At 36.1% G+C, this 16870-nt stretch overlaps 1 protein-coding gene across 1 annotated transcript in view; it reads right to left on the minus strand.

Moving 5' to 3' along the window:
- LOC121381143 (tetratricopeptide repeat protein 37-like) overlaps positions 1–16460 on the minus strand; it is a 63548-nt gene extending 47088 nt beyond the window's left edge. Inside the window, exons 1-11 of the mRNA XM_041510301.1 lie at positions 15995–16460; positions 13449–13592; positions 12479–12573; positions 11458–11530; positions 10268–10393; positions 9735–9824; positions 7116–7227; positions 6332–6484; positions 5060–5161; positions 1141–1286; positions 261–341 (exon numbers count right to left, since the gene is read on the minus strand). Coding sequence (XP_041366235.1) covers positions 261–341; positions 1141–1286; positions 5060–5161; positions 6332–6484; positions 7116–7227; positions 9735–9824; positions 10268–10393; positions 11458–11530; positions 12479–12573; positions 13449–13592; positions 15995–16084 — 1212 coding nt within the window. The 5' untranslated portion in view covers positions 16085–16460. The remainder of the gene's footprint in view (positions 1–260; positions 342–1140; positions 1287–5059; positions 5162–6331; positions 6485–7115; positions 7228–9734; positions 9825–10267; positions 10394–11457; positions 11531–12478; positions 12574–13448; positions 13593–15994) is intronic.
- Between the last annotated feature and the right edge of the window lie 410 nt (positions 16461–16870).

Below are 16870 nucleotides of genomic sequence, written 5' to 3' on the forward strand. Positions count from 1 at the left end.
ACGATTAAAATGTGAGTAAACGCAATGTTCCATGAGAGGAAAACAGCTGATCCGAGGAGAATTCCCACCCCTGATTATGCCATTATTATTATTATTATTATCATCATTATTATGCATATTGCCTAGTATACGTTTTTAGAGGGTGTTGAATAACCTTACCCAGTATTGTGGCAAATCAAAAAAAATTCAATGAACATGTAGGCCTATTTTTATTTTTAGTTTGTTGTAACACGTAATATCTAAGCCACTGATGTACAAACCTCTGCCTTTTCCCTTTCTGTTTTAGCTATGTACACTAAAGCCAGACAGAAATGAGACGCATCCTCTTTCTCATCCTTTATCTGGAAAAATCAAGTTAATAAAAAAATAAAAAATAATAATCATATGATAATTTAATTTCACTAAATCAAAATAAATAAAACTGAAGCAGACGTAAGTTACTGCTAGTAACAGCTCCATTTCTTAAAAATCAGGGTCCAATTTCACAAAACATTGTAAGCCTAGTTTTGCACGTAAACGTAAATCTACGACTAAACCACAATTCTTATTACTATTATAGTTCAACAAATATAGTTTGAAGAAGATATATTTCATTTTCTTTTGTCCCTAAAATACTCCAGCTTCCGTAATAATGTAATTCTCTACGTGAAATAGACGCCAAACACGTGTAAACGCTTGACCGGTATAACTGCTAGTAGCAGACGTAAACTTATGATGATTAGTGAAATGAGCCCCTGATTCCCTTTAACAAGGTAATTATTTACTTGCATATGCAAGCCATATTGTGTTTGGCGTTTGGTTTGGTTGTTTTTTTATTCACATTTTATCTTCCATTGGCTGTTTTAATTTTGTTAATTTTTTATTTCTTGTGTTTTGTTATTTCTCACTTACAAAAATCAACTTGCTGTGTTGTGCAATTTGCCATTTTGATTTTTTAAGGAGGCAAACGCCATAGATAAAGGTCAGGTTATATATGAAAACAAAAAGAGGTCTATCTTAGAGAGTAGGGTCAGTAACTTTAAGAAGTTAACTACTGAACCCCAATATGATAAAAGACAAATCAGACTTTTTATTAATTTAAATTAGGATTCTGTTAAACATACTTTCTAAACATCAGCACTTTCTGTATTTTAATAATACCTTGAGTAGAATTTCTTCTGCTTGATCAAGACAAGTTGGAGATCCAATACGATGGAAACATTTGGCTTGAATCAAGGGCAAGGATGTCTGTACGATGGCACTGGAAACTGTTAACTTTCTCTGTTTGTTTTCCAGCATCTTCAAACCTAGAACAAAATTCATGTACAAGCAGCGAATTCTTTTTCACATAATTATACTACATTCATAAACAGGGATGTGAGAGGGGCTGGAACAAAAAGCTTAGTGCGGCCGGGGTCCAGGGGCCGCTTAAGGGCCCCTGATGGAAAACTGTTGTTTGTAACCCCTGTAACTGCCAAAAATTGCATTCAATGCTAACAAATCTAAACTGGTTAGAACTTATAATATAAGGCACATATCATAAACTTGAAACTGTGAAAACATGCAAATGAACCTTGTGTGGTCAAAAGTATTGAACATCATGTTTTTGGGGGATTTTTAGATGAAATGGAAAAGTGCATTTACACGTAGCTCTCACACCCCTGTATAAAATAAAACGAAAAGAAAATTAATACTATATGGAATTTTACTTTTCTGTGATGTTTTACAATTCAGAAAATTTAGTAATTGTACTCTCACTTTAAAGGAAACATGTCACGTAAACCATATTTGGCACCAACCATGTACAATTAATTATAAATTGAATCACCTAAAAAAATTTTTTATAAAAAATTAATTACTTAAAATATCTCCATAAAAGAACCCCAGATACGAGCTCTTAGCGGAAATTGCCGATCTTTAATGAGCAGGGCAGTCACGAGGTCCGTGACGTCAGAGACGCGTCGCTTGATCTGAAGCCTCACACTTAAAAGCATTAGTCCGTACCACTCATAAAGAATCTAAGACTTGCACAGCTTACCAAAACAATGAGTGTTCATTCGCAAAACATTTTGCCGTATCAATATGAGCTGTTAGTAAATGAAGAAAGACACACACATTTACTTAACAACAGTGATACTGAAGAAAAAACGGATAGCGAGTCAGAGGGTGGAGAAACTGATGGTGCCAGACCAGACCGGTCGACCAATTTACAGCCCGGAGCCCGAAAGTAACCCGGAGACAAAACCAAAACTCGGATGCTAATGCCGAGGTGTATACTGTTCATATTTAGCATAAAGATACACCTCGATATGATGTATTTAAATATGTAAAAAATATAAATGTAGGACAAAAAAAAATTGTTTTTTTTGTTGTTGAAAATATCGCATTTTTTATGTTCGGGCTGTACATAATGAAATCTGTATGCACAGTGTAAACAAATGCTCTAATTTACGACAAGGCGCTTCACTTTCATTAACCTGGCTTGTAAAACAACATAAATCACTTGAGAGTATAATCAACTTTTAAACTAAATATATTTCTATTTGCATCAATAGAACGAAATGGGGTTATAGTATTTTTCTCTCATAAAAAAAGTAGCATATTATTAGGCCTATTGGTAGGGTGCGTTAGAGTAAAAACGACCACTCACGATACCCAAGTGATAATTTTCTTTTCTTTGGTACTACGTAATTGGTCAGTTTTGTAATTTTAGATGGGAAAGTCTACTTAATCAAGGGTTTTACAGCATTATTTACAGTAATGAAGCAGGGCGGCTGATAATGTTCATTAACATTGTACTATAGTCGCGACAGGTTACGCCACAATACCCTGTGATCTTAAAAAAACTGGCACGTATTTTGTACGTATGTCTAGACCGTGGTAATCACTTACCTGGTCGATAACCCTGCAATATACACCTGCCAATCAGGAATCACATGTGCAGGCCACGGAAAGAAAGGACCAATTAACTAAAACAACACTCCGATTCTCAAGTCAGCCCGTGGATGAAACATAATAGTTATTTCGACACCGACAGTAATGGTTTATTTTGTATTGAACTTCGTGTTGCTTTGGGGCTTCAGGCGATGAGGAACGTTTTTGTGACGAAGATTAAAAACATTATTTAAAATTATTATTGTTTTCTACACGTTTTTTAAAAACATATTTAAATACATCGTACTGAGATGTATCCTCATGCCAAATCCCATGTTTGTATATGCCATATTTAATTACTTGTTGACGTTTCCTTCAGACGGTGAATACAGATTTTGTTATGTAGGCCTACAGCCCTAACATGAAAAATCTTCTTTTTTTTGAAAAAAAAAAAAAAAAAAAAAAATTCTACATTTTTGTTTTAACATATATAAATACATCATGCTGAGGTGTATCTTTGTGCCAAATATGTACAATGTACACCTCGGCATTCGCAACCGAGTACTGTTTTTGTCTCCGGGTAACGTTCGGGCTCCGGGCTGTAAATGGGCCGACACCAAAGTACTATGCAGTGTTGGTGTCCAATCTTTTCTTTTGCGATAAAATACACGCGTCTTTCTTAGGATACCATCCTTGTGAAAACCATAAAAAGACAATCCCGATCGTTTAAACTGTTTATTTTTACACCCAAAGGCCGCGCAGTACGGCACTGTTGAACTGAAAAGATCGTAAGCCCCTTACTCCATATATAAACAGTTAACAACAATGGAAGAGTACAGCGGCTCTGACGTCACTTCCCTTTTTTTCCGAACGCTCACGAAGAAATATGCATAAATCGTACTTTGATACTGATTAGCGTAATTTCTTCATTTTAAGTTGACTACACGTATTTTATTGTTATAAAGTTATTTGTATATTACTTTTATATCATTTTTCTTTTAAAATGAGCTATAATATGGTCTCGTGTCATGTTTCCTTTAAGCCAAATACAAGTAGAGATATAGATTTTGCACATACTAAAATCAATAAAACAAATAGTCTGGCACTTCATTTTTAAAAACTCTCACTGATTATTTATGTTTTTTAACAATAAATGATATCTTTGGCCACTCATGTAGTATTCCATTTTTTTTCATCCATATCATGATCCAATGTTCATACTGATTGAATAACATTCATTTTTAGGTGATGTCATTCAATCAGAATGGAGTAAATTGTATACAGTGTGTAATTTTTTGGCAAAACCAGGAGCCAATGGCTCGTATTTATAAAACTTTTCAAATCTAGACTCAGCGGTAGCATGTACCCCAGTGATAAAGCCCTCGCTTGATGCATGGTCGGTTTGGGATCGATTCCTGTCAGTGGGTCCATCGGGCTAGTTCTCGTTCCATCAAGTGCACCACGATTGGTATATCAAAGGCCATGGTATGTGCTATTCTGTCTGTGGGATGGTGCATATAAAAGATCCCTTGCTCCTAATGAAAAAATGTAGCAGGTTTCCTCTCTAAGAAGACTATGTCAAAATTAGCAAATGTTTGACATCCAACAGCCAGTGATTAAAATATCAGTGTTATCTAGTAGTGGTGTTAAACAAAACAAACTTTAAATCTAGTCTCTATTCCTTATTAAAGTCTTAAGACTTTATCGTCGTGGCAACACCATACAAATTGCATGCATGTGACTTTATCGTCATGGCAACACCATACAAATTGCATGCATGTGACATTACTAAAGATCTACTCTAAAATTTTGCAAAACCCATGTTAGACTCATTTTTAACTTTTCAGCATTGATGTCCGATGGTGTTCTAAATGTATATAATATGTTTGATTGTAATTGGTAATTAATATTTTAGTTTTTTTTTTAAAAAGAGTCCTGCAGATTTAGAAATGATAGTGAATGAACAAAATAAACCTTGAATATAGTGACAAAAATGGCTTACATCAAAGACAAAAATCCAGAGTTTATAAAATAACATTTTCTTGTTATAAAAGTGTTATATTGTTGGGATGTTGTAGCTCTTGTTAGACTGGTGTTCGGTTTGCTATATAGTGATGAAAATAGTGTGTTCTTATGACACTTAGATTTTTCAACCTAAAATTGTGCACTGGGTTTAATTACAACAACAGAAGGTTTGTACTAATACCATCTTGACACGTCTTTACACAGGCCGAGTCTGCATGAAGAGTGAACAACGTTATGGCCAGGAAGTGGTATCCACAGACAACAGACGGATCTTGATCAATGCCTACAATGTTAAATCATTATCAACATTACATAAACAAGAGGCAAGACAATTAGCTATGCAATATATTTCTGTGAAAGTGCCAACTGCAGCCAATAACATAAACTATACAGGTCTCCGAGAATTGAAAATTTGCGTCAGCCATTTATGGGGTTACACAAAAACAAATTCAGATAACCCGTTTCGTTTCTTATGTAAACCCATCATGACCATGTACATGTAAATGATGTTATAAATTCAAAGTGTGAACAAAAAACTGGTTACACAAAAGTATACTAACGTGAGCGACGCGCAAATGAAACTATCGCTCAGGGGTGATATATTCAAGGGGTGATAACTAGAACTTAATATAATAATTAAAACATTAAAAAAATTCACAGGCAGTAGCTCAGAGGGAAGTGTTCACCCAGGTACATATACTGGCAGGTGGGGGGGGAGGGGTGTGTGTGTGTGTGTGGGGGTCTCAGGAGGGAAGCATGACTCGACTCACCCCTACACGGAACATTTTGTTTTCAAAATCTTAATGAGCAATATTTGCAGTCCACTGAAAATTGTTTAGCAACTAGTTTAATGTTTTAAAATTGTGTACTGATCTCAGAAACTTAGTGAATAGCAAATAGCAACGCGATACTGAACAAAATGTTCGCTATAAATACCTGTATACACGCATGTCACCTGATTGGCCCAGGCCATACTATTAAACCTCCTCAGTGGGTTCTTTCGCATCCCAACAAGTGCTCCAACACTGGTATATCAAAGGCCATGGTATGTACTGTTCTATCTTCGGGCTAGCTCTGTCACTCACCAAATTCGCCAAGTGCGAATTTTAAAAACAACTACTGAATTTTATTTTAATTTGGCAGAATCTTTTTTTATAATAAGTGATATTTTGCTGAAACATAGATATTGGTTTTGTATTTTTTTAGATAATTTGGCGAAAGTTTCTGATCAACCTGAGCTAGCACTGTTTAAACAGTGTGTGAGAAAGTACATAAAAAGACACACAACCCACCCAGCCCGCTGCTGATGGAACAATATTGCAGGTTTTCTCTGAAAACAGTGTCAGAATTATCAAATGCTTAGTATGCAATATCCAGTGATTAATTAATCAATGTGCTCTAGTGGTGTTGTTTACACAAGAAGAAATTGTCATTTAAATGGTAACTGAAATACCTTGTTGCAGATGATCCCTGGCCTGTATGAGTTTCTTGCTTCGCAGTGCGGTGTAACCCATAGCGATATGTCCAACTGCTGTGTCACTACCACTTTCAGTTGTTTTTAATTTCTCACATAGTTTAATAATGTGGTCGTCATCCATCTCAGAACCTGGCAAATACAAAATCAAATGAAACTATATATTAGAACCTGTAATTCACCTATTAAGGTTCAAACAAGACTGACAAATGCTATATCTAAAAATTAATTCTTATGAGCATGTTGTAATGTAACCTGTTTAAATTTGCAAATGTAAAACTAAATTCTTATTAACATGTTGTAATGTTGTATATATTTTAAATTGCTACATCATCGTAACATGTAAAAATAAATTCCTGTGAATGTTTTTAAAGCTACGTATGGTTGAAGTCTCTTTTTGTGCAATTGTATTCTTATGGTACATTGTAATATTAGCTATGCTTTAAATTGCTATATGGGAAAACAAATTCTGGTAAACATATCAAATATGTGATTTAAACTACTATAAGAGAAATGAATTCTAATGAATATATTATAATATTACCTAAATTTTAAAGTGCTACATGTAAAAATTAATCCTTGAGAATACAATATGTTTTAAATTTCTCTCTTTTAAGATTATTTTTGTGCAAATGGATTATTATGAGTACATTGTAATATTAGCTATGTTTTAAACTGCAACATGCAAAAACTCAATCCTTGATAATATGTTTTAAATTTCTATATGTAAAAATTAATTCTTGTGACCATGTTCTAACATTACCTATGTTTTTGTCCAACAGCAGCAGCAGCCATGTCTGTAACGGAGCTGACAGAGACGGAAAACGATGATGAAGTCGGCTACTCTCTCCTTGCAAGTCGTTGCTGTCACAGTTCTGTTAAAAAATATTTGTTTTGTTTAACACAACCACTAGAGCTCTCCCAAGCAATAAAAATAAATTATAATGATTATAACGTGGTCCACATTTACTAACAAAGAAGGGAAATAGAAGGAAGGAACGGTAAAGAGAATGAACAGGTTATTATTTTTAACCATTATACATTACTTAGAATTAGAGTTAAAAGAGAGAAAAAGAATGTGAATTGTTATTAATTAATCAATCTCAAAATGTTTGCTATTTATAATGAAGTTCTGGACAGATTTGAATATAGCATTATTTTCTCGGCGACTAAGGTTGGGTCAAATAATAAAATATTACAATTAAGATTATGGTAATCAGTACCATTTCCAGGGCTCTACATCGTGAGTAAAAGACTCGCATTTGCAAGTAACTTTTGTTCACAGCGACTGTTTTTTAAAAGGTAGTAGCCAACTGGCGAGTACAAAATAATTTACCTAGTAAGCATAAACAAGTGGAAGATGCCTATGAAATCATCAGTTATTAATATCTTAGTAATTAGTATAACAGGATTTCGAAAAACAAATCATATTTACTTCCTATATTACTTCACGAAACTCCAGCTTAGATCAGAATTTGTTATAGATGTAGATGCATTTATTTTTAGCCCTTTTTTCACCTGAATATGTGTCGTATAATATTGTGTACAGTAAGTTTACTGGGGGCATTGCCATACAGTTATTTCATAAAATTACATATTAGGTAAAACAAATTAAAATCTGTGGCGCGTGGATGACGAGATTTGGCTACTGACTATATGTCGGTTACTAGCCAGCAGCAAGTGAAACCTCTGCATTGAGTCCGGCTATCTTTTGGGAACAGACCTACATGTCTGTTCAGACTCACAGAATGCCAAGATAAATCCCTGATTATGGATGACATAGATGAAAGTGAATCTTTCAAAACTGGTGGACCAGCTTCAGTGGCGTCGTGGTTAGGCCATCGGTCTACAGTCTGGTAGGTACTGGGTTCGGATCCCAGTCGAGGCATGGGATTTTTAATCCAGATACTGACTCCAAACCCTGAGTGAGTGCTCCACAAGGCTCATTGGGTAGGTGTAAACCATTTGCACCGACCAGTGATCCATAACTGGTTCAACAAAGGCCATGGTTTGTGCTATCCTGCCTGTGGGAAGCGCAAATAAAAGAAAGAGTAGCCCATGAAGTGGCGACAGTGGGTTTCCTCTCATAATCTGTGTGGTCCTTAACCATATGTCTGACGCCATATAACCGTAAATAAAATGTGTTGAGTGTGTCGTTAAATAAAAACATTTCTTTCCTTCTTTCTTTCTTTCAAAACTGGTGGTTGGGTACTGAGATTGGCCCTAGAGTTAGGGTTACATGATGGTCTACAGGGATGACATAGATGAAAGTGAATGTTTCAAAACTGGTGGTTGGGTACTGAGATTGGCCCTAGAGTTAGGGTTACATGATGGTCTACAGGGATGACATAGATGAAAGTGAATGTTTCAAAACTGGTGGTTGGGTACTGAGATTGGCCCTAGAGTTAGGGTTACATGATGGTCTACAGGGATGACATAGATGAAAGTGAATGTTTCAAAACTGGTGGTTGTGTACTGAGATTGGCCCTAGAGTTAGGGTTACATGATGGTCTACAGGGATGACATAGATGAAAGTGAATGTTTCAAAACTGGTGGTTGTGTACTGAGATTCGCCCTAGAGTTAGGGTTACATGATGGTCTACAGGGATGACATAGATGAAAGTGAATGTTTCAAAACTGGTGGTTGTGTACTGAGATTCGCCCTAGAGTTAGGGTTACATGATGGTCTACAGGGATGACATAGATGAAAGTGAATGTTTCAAAACTGGTGGTTGGGTACTGAGATTGGCCCTAGAGTTAGGGTTACATGATGGTCTACAACAGCAAACCCTATTCAGAATGTATACAAAATATCAGCTGAAATCATATTCTAAGTTTTGAATGGAAAACATGGAATTTTGTTCAACAGTGGTAAATTTCAAAATACTGGATAGACAATTCAAAAAGCAAACAAAAAAAACCCGGAAAAACTCTCATCTCTGATTGTACAAGTAACATATAACACAACAGGCCCGTAGGAACGACTTTGGGAGTTTGTGGGGCACTGACGGATCGGGTACAAACTCTACATCAGATTTTTATTATGATGGCAAACATTAATGTGATAAAAAAAAATACCATCCGCCCTTACCCCCCCCCCCCCCCCCCCCTGGTTCCTACAGGCCTGCATAAACCATTAGTTGTCAGTCAGAAACACCACCAATTTCTTTAAGTTTTAAATGCAAGATTCAAAACCGACTTGAACCGATACTTAAGCCCGATTTCTTGTCAGTGGTTCAGATACAGTGAAACTCCTCTGAACTGGACACCCATGGAACCAAATAAAAAGTCTGGTTTTAAATATAATAACTGTGTGTACATTTCCCTTTGCTATGTGTAAATATACACTCATTTTCACCCTCTCCTGTGAATATCCACTAACCTTTGACACAAGGTCAAGGTATTTCTGGATCTTCACCTCGTCGTCGGGGAATTCAGGCAGTGATAGAGCTTCTCTGTATGTCTTGAGTAGCTTCGTAAGTAAAATAAACCAACCATAGTTATACTAATACCTTTACAACTACTTTCATTTTCCAATCCACGACATTAAAAAGATGCAAATTAACACAGAAATGCTAATTACCTATAAATGTGTGTGTGTGTTGTGTGTCATAAAAATGCTAATAAAAATTGTATATTATTTATATATTACAATTTACAGTACATCAGTATATATTATATTATTTATATATTACAATTTACAACATATATCATTAGATATATTATTTATATATTACAATTTACTGTACATTATTGTATATTATTCATATAATACAACTTACAGTACATCATTATATTATGTATTATATTATTAATATATAACAATTTACTATACATCATTAAATCTTATATTATTTAATATATATTACATTTTCTATAAAAAAAAAAAAAAAAACGTAAGACTTATATTCGTACAAGGACTTCCTGTTGTGACCTCAGTGATTTCTGCTTCTCGAGCAGGGACGACAGCTGTAGCAGGTTTTCCAGTCTCTTGCTTTCATCATCTTCTTCAGACAGCAGCTTCTCATACCACTCTACAGCCTGAGATAAACAATAACTTTATAATAAAAGTCTTAACTAAGAGTTATAGTTTAAATTTATTTTACTGTACTCTGTATTCCCAATAAAGAGTACACAAAAAGTGTCGAAGAAGGAAGAAGGAAATGTTTTATTTAACGACGCACCCAACACATTTTATTTAAGGTTATATGGCATCAGACATATGGTTAAGGACCACACATATATTGAGAGAGGAAACCCGCTGTCGCCGCTTCATAGACTACACTTTTTCGATTAGCAGCAATGGATCTTTTATATGCACCATCCCACAGACAGGGTAGCACATACCACGGCCTTTGATATTCCAGTCGTGGTACACTGGCTGGAACAAGAAATAGCCCAATGGGCCCACTGACAAACTTTATTCGAAAACAAGAATGACTTATTATAGTAAAACTTAACGACGGCACTGGTGGCAATTGTTGTCATTGAGATATAAATTGCCATGAATCAGGAGCATCACATGGATAAAAATTACTGCCGTACATAAAACTCCTCGACAGCAAATGCCGTAGGCAGGCTCAAAACTGTCGTTGGTGGGCCGTTTCACCCACGGAAATGTAAAAACAAAAATACCATGGGTGACAAATTCCTAATTTTGGAGCCCTGTTATTGTCATTCATAAATGATGTCATTCTTGATAATTTTCAACACATACACCACACAGCAGATGGGGAAAGTGCACAAATTACATCTCTATTGAAGGGAGTTAACTCATAGTCCATTTTTTTTTTTTTGAGCAAAAAAGTAATTTTAATGCAGGATTTTCAATAAAGTTTATAAAATTTAAATAGCCTTTACTGAAAATGAAACCATATATAATGCCATCTGCTGATTTTGGACTACACTTTGGAAAAATATCTGTTTGTCTGATTTAACTTTACTTTATTATAAAAGTTATAAAATCTACATGGAGACAGAGAGTATCTTTAACATGCCCCTATACCACTACGGTTTCGGGCATGTCCATCCCGGGATTGACCTCTGGATAGCCAGTGGTCTGGTCCGGGACAGAATCTACATGGAGCCACTCTTTCTAAACTAACCTTCTCTGTGTTGTTCTGAGAAGCCAACAGCACTGATAACTTTTTCATAGTCTCCAGTCTCTTTTCTTTCTCACTGAAAATACAAATTCTTAATGGGTTTAGTAATATTGTAATATAAACTGAGCAAAAACAAAAAATGCAAGTAATTACAAACACCCTGTACATTATCTCATTGTGTAAATCATCATATATGTTAATTAAAATAAAAACTCACTTCTCTAAAATAAAGGTGAGCCTAAAATAAATAAAAAAACAGTCTTCACCATCCGCTAAGGATATATTCTCATTTAATGGTAGAAAATCTGATTGGAAATGGAACACTAATGTACAAAGCCAAAGTTTCCAAAATTGTTGGGGGGGGGGGGGGGTTGGTTTATAGCATACATAGAGATTATTATACAAGCTTGTGTGTCGTACTGGTTTTACGAAACTCGTGTCAGGATTTTTGTATTTCCCTCACTCTCGCTCAGGAAATACATAAATCCTGACACGAGTTTCGTAACACGCAAGTGTAATAATTTCTTTATTATCCATATTATTGTTTTCTTTATGAATAACAAGACCCAACTCAAAATGTTTTGGCCACAACTAGAAGACGACGACAAAATGACGTCATATTTCAAATATACAGTCTGAGGGAGGACTGGAGAAGCAACGTCATGTTATGACATCACTTCCCAAAATTACGTCATTACAATTGTTATTACACGTGTGCTTTGTATGATTATTATTAATTTGGTTATGTTGAACCATGTGGATAATAAATACATGTATTAGCCATTTTTGATTCGCATTAATTTGCTGAAAATATTAAATACTTTAAATATTTTTAGGCTGTATTTCTTGGGTCAAATTATAAACAGGTCAATAATAATTTAAAAGTTTTCCAGGGCTTGAAATTAGGGACCTGACTTATAGCCGAGATCGACTAATAAAACAAAGATATACGGTATGTATTTGAAAAAATCCACAAATAGAGTACGTACTTGAAAAAACGAAAGCAACATCAATGGAGACTTACTTGAGAAAAAACTTGTTGACTAGTTGTTCGTAAACCAGTACAAGATCAGAATCGTTCTCTGGATTTTTGTTTTTCTCATAGAATCCACATAAACCCTACAACAGAATCTTAGCATCAGGAAACCAATCAAATGTAATGTAAAAAGCCACCCAAAGAAGTAAAAAACATTTGCATCTTAAGTCGGCTGTCTGCTTAAGTTTTACTATATTTGATATTTAAATTATACAAAAAGTACCTAGACTTTTTAAATAATACAAAACATTGGGTATTCAGTGAGATCAAAGAGGTATGGCTGCTTAAAACCAGTATTCAGGGCTCAAAATGGCCTGTGGCCAGGTCACCAAATGCGACCAATGTCCCGTTTGGGCGACTTAAATATTTAAAAAATAATGCTGTTAGTGGCCCAAATAATATTATCTTCTTTAGAGCTATAACATATGAGCCACTATTAATATTTATATTTCACATTAAAATCTTGCTCATGGTTCGTTTACCATAATTTACCAACATGTATTATTATTTTTTGGGCCACCATATTTTTTGGTGATCTTCGAAGCCTGGTAGTGTTTACCTTTGTGAAAGAAAGAAAAAAAGAAATGTTTTATTTAATGACGCACTCAACACATTTTACTTACGGTTATATGGCGTCAGACATATGGTTAAGGACCACACAGATTTTGAGAGGAAACCCACTGTCAGCCTGTAGACCGATGGCTTAACCACGACGCCACCGAGGCCAGTCAAACTTACATGAAGGGATAATCTTTGAATATTTACATATCTTATAAAAATCAACTCAACTTTTCCCAAGTATTTTTTACTTTTCCTTGATTAAACAAAAAAAAAAATTCTAATAATAAAAAATACATATTTCATTAAAGCAAAACCTGCAAAAAATGGTAAAACGAGTGAAGACAACTCATGTTTTTTATCCGGATGACGTATAAACATTATAAAACCACTGTAGTACCTGCCATGCTAGAATCTGGTCTGGAGATTCAGCGATCGCCTTTTTGTATGCCTTGAGAGCCTGGTCGGACTGCTCCATCCCCTCAGCAGCGACACCCACGAACACCAGTGCATTGTAGTTTGTCTTGTCGTGAGCAAGCACAGACTAAAAATACAAATAAAGAGTTTCAATTTTTTTTTTAAATTAAATATGTTTGGGTAGTAGTGTTGGCACAATGGTGCAATAACTACTGGGATTTCCTATTAACTTGGATACATGTACATGTATGACATCTGTAATATTATTTTTTTTACAACTATTGAGTGTTATAGGTTATTATCAGATCTTACAAAGAGCATTCCTGGTTGGTTCATTTCATTTCATTTCAACTTATTTTTTTTACTCTTATAAATAGCTAATAAAGGTTCAAACATGCTATCCTGGGCACACATCTCAGCTATCTGGGCTGTCTGTTCAGGACAGGGAATTAGTGGTTTGTGAAGGAGAAGTCGGTGTAGTGGACTTACACCTTTCCAGTGAGAAGCTAAACTCACTCTGGGTGGGAGTCGATCAGAGCCGGATTAAGCAACTGCGGGGCCCATAGCAAAACATAGCATAGGCCCCTACTACTGGCTAGTTATAAAAGTAAATGTCACGCCCACTATTATCATAGCTTTACATACAACATAATCACACCTTAATGTTTGAACAATCAGTCAGATGTATTGTCGAAACAAAAGGAATCTTGCCAACAGTATTAAACACCAGTGCAAATGCCATTAAACTATAATGTAACTGCATGTATGCCCCAAAAACGTGGGTCAAAGTTTAGGCCAGTAGACAAGTGTGATTCAGGCTCAGATTATCAAATTACAGTCGCGCATGCGTTTTTATGCTGGGACAGAATTTCTATCTATCGATTGCACGCGCCCTTCACTTTTAGCACGCCGCGCTCGTGCTGTATAAAGTTTAAACTAAACTAAAAGAAAAAAAGAAAAAAAAAGGAGATCCGTGGGGCGCCTGAAAGCACGGGGCCCGTAGCATTTGCTACGTTGTTAATCCGGCACTGGAGTCAATACCGGGCTGCGAACCCAGTACCTACCTGCCTAATGTCCGATGGCTTAACCATGACACCACCGAGGCCAGTTTACATTCTTGGTTCAAATCGACTCGGCCAAGATTGATTTAATCCGATACCTTTGTTCATCTACAATTGGCAGCCAGGGGTGGGATATGAACGAATGGGTGAATGAATGAATGAACGAACGGATGGATGAATGGATGAATGAATGAATTGATAAATGAATGGATGGATGGATGGATGGATGGATGGATGGATGGATGGATGGATAGATGGATGGATGGATGGATGGATGAATGAATGGATGGATGGATGAATTGATAAATGAATGAATGGATGGATGAATGAGGGGTGGGATATAGCTGTGTTGTAGAGTACTCGCATCAGTGATGGGTCGGAAGATCAGTCACCAGAAAACTAATGAATTTTACTTCAGCTTTTAGAAAGAAAGAAAGGAATGTTTTATTTAACGACGCACTCAACTCATTTTATTTACGGTTATATGGCGTCAGACATATGGTTAAGGACCACACAGATTTTGAGAGGAAACCCGCTGTCGCCACTACATGAGCTACTCTTCCGATTAGCAGCAAGGGATCTTTTATTTGCGCTTCCCACAGGCAGGATAGCACAAACCATGGCCTTTGCTGAACCAGTTATGGATCACTGGTCGGTGCAAGTGGTTTACACCTACCCATTTAGCCTTGCGGAGCGCTCACTCAGGGTTTGGAGTTGGTATCTGGATTAAAAATGCCATGCCTCGACTGGGATCCGAACCCAGTACCTACCAGCCTGTAGACCGATGGCCTAACCACGACGCCACCGAGGCCGGTCTTCAGCTTTTAGGGATGGGATTTAGCTCATTTGGTTGAGCTCTCACCTGAGGTGCTAGCATCGCAGGATCGAACCACCTTGGTGGATCCATTCAACTGATTGGGGTTTTTTCTCATTCCAACCAGGGCACCACAACTGGTCAAAGGCTGTAGTATTTACTTTCCCGTCTGTGGGAAAGTGTATATAAAAGATGTCTTGCTGCTAATGGAAAAATATAGTGGGTTTCCTCTGATGACTACGAATCAGAATTACCAAATGTTTGACATCCAATAGCCGATGATCAATTAATCAATGTGCTCTAGTGGTGTCATTAAACAAACCAGCATTAAATTGTATGTTTTCAAGAAAGGCAACAAAGAGATTGAGAGACTCGGTATATTAATGTAGCCACAAATATAAACGTTTTTAAAACTGATAACACATGACCTGTTAAGTCATGTGTCCACTTAACACATCTCTTACTCCTTCAACAGTTTTAAATGTATATATATATATATATATACACATACATACATATACATATACATATACAGTAAAACCTGTGTTAAGCAGCCACCAAAGGGAATGTCAAAAGTGGCCTTTAAGACAGGTGGTTGCTTAATACAGGTCAGTTTACAGTTTATACTATATATTAGATTATTTTCAAGAATACCTTGCAATGTCTGAGAGCTTCTTTGAAGTCTTTGCTACGAATAGCTTCCCGGGCGTTTTTCAAGGCTAACTTAACTTCTTTAGCATCCATGTCCTTAATGCAGGTTCAGTCAGACCGATGCATCTAAGAAATCCAATCAAACAAGTTATGTGTTCATTTATTGCATTTTATTTAAAAACCAAGGATAGGCCATCACAAATCTTCTGTGGACTGCACCACTGTGAATACAGTCAATCTATTATGGCCAGCAGTTTGTGTCTAAACTGTCTCATACATGTACATAGGTCTGTAGGGACGATAGATATTGATACATAGATATCCTGATACAAGGATTGGGTAAAATCTCTAGTGCAGGGGGTAGTCTGTAGTGAGGAGCACGAGCCCCAAATTTTTATTTTTATTTACTAGTATATGAAATACAACAAACCCCCCACATATTTTCGTCCTGAAGTGGGGGGAGGCACAGGCACACTGACACCCCCCCCCCCTAGTTCATCAAGATTAACTTTGGCTACAAGTGCAAGTAGTGCTTGCACTTGTAGCCAAAGTTAATCTTGATGTTACCCCCCCCCCCCTGACACACACAATGTTCCTACAGGTTTGATACATTGCCTATGATAATACATGCCAAAAAAAAGAAAATTCTGTAGATTACATTTATAGAAGACCCCATCGCCCTCACCCCCCACCCCCCAAAAATAAAATAGTTTAACCAATATGGTCTTTTCCGAATTTCAATTCCAGTTCACTTTTCAGTTTTTTTCACTTGTATTTTACAACATGCAATCCAACAAATAACTAACAAAAAATATGATTATCTTTGACGTAAAATACAGGTTTTCTTGTAAAAATGTTTATGCACTACAATGCCTTATG

Source organism: Gigantopelta aegis, chromosome 2 (assembly GCF_016097555.1).
Source record: "Gigantopelta aegis isolate Gae_Host chromosome 2, Gae_host_genome, whole genome shotgun sequence".
Classification (NCBI taxonomy): domain Eukaryota; kingdom Metazoa; phylum Mollusca; class Gastropoda; order Neomphalida; family Peltospiridae; genus Gigantopelta; species Gigantopelta aegis.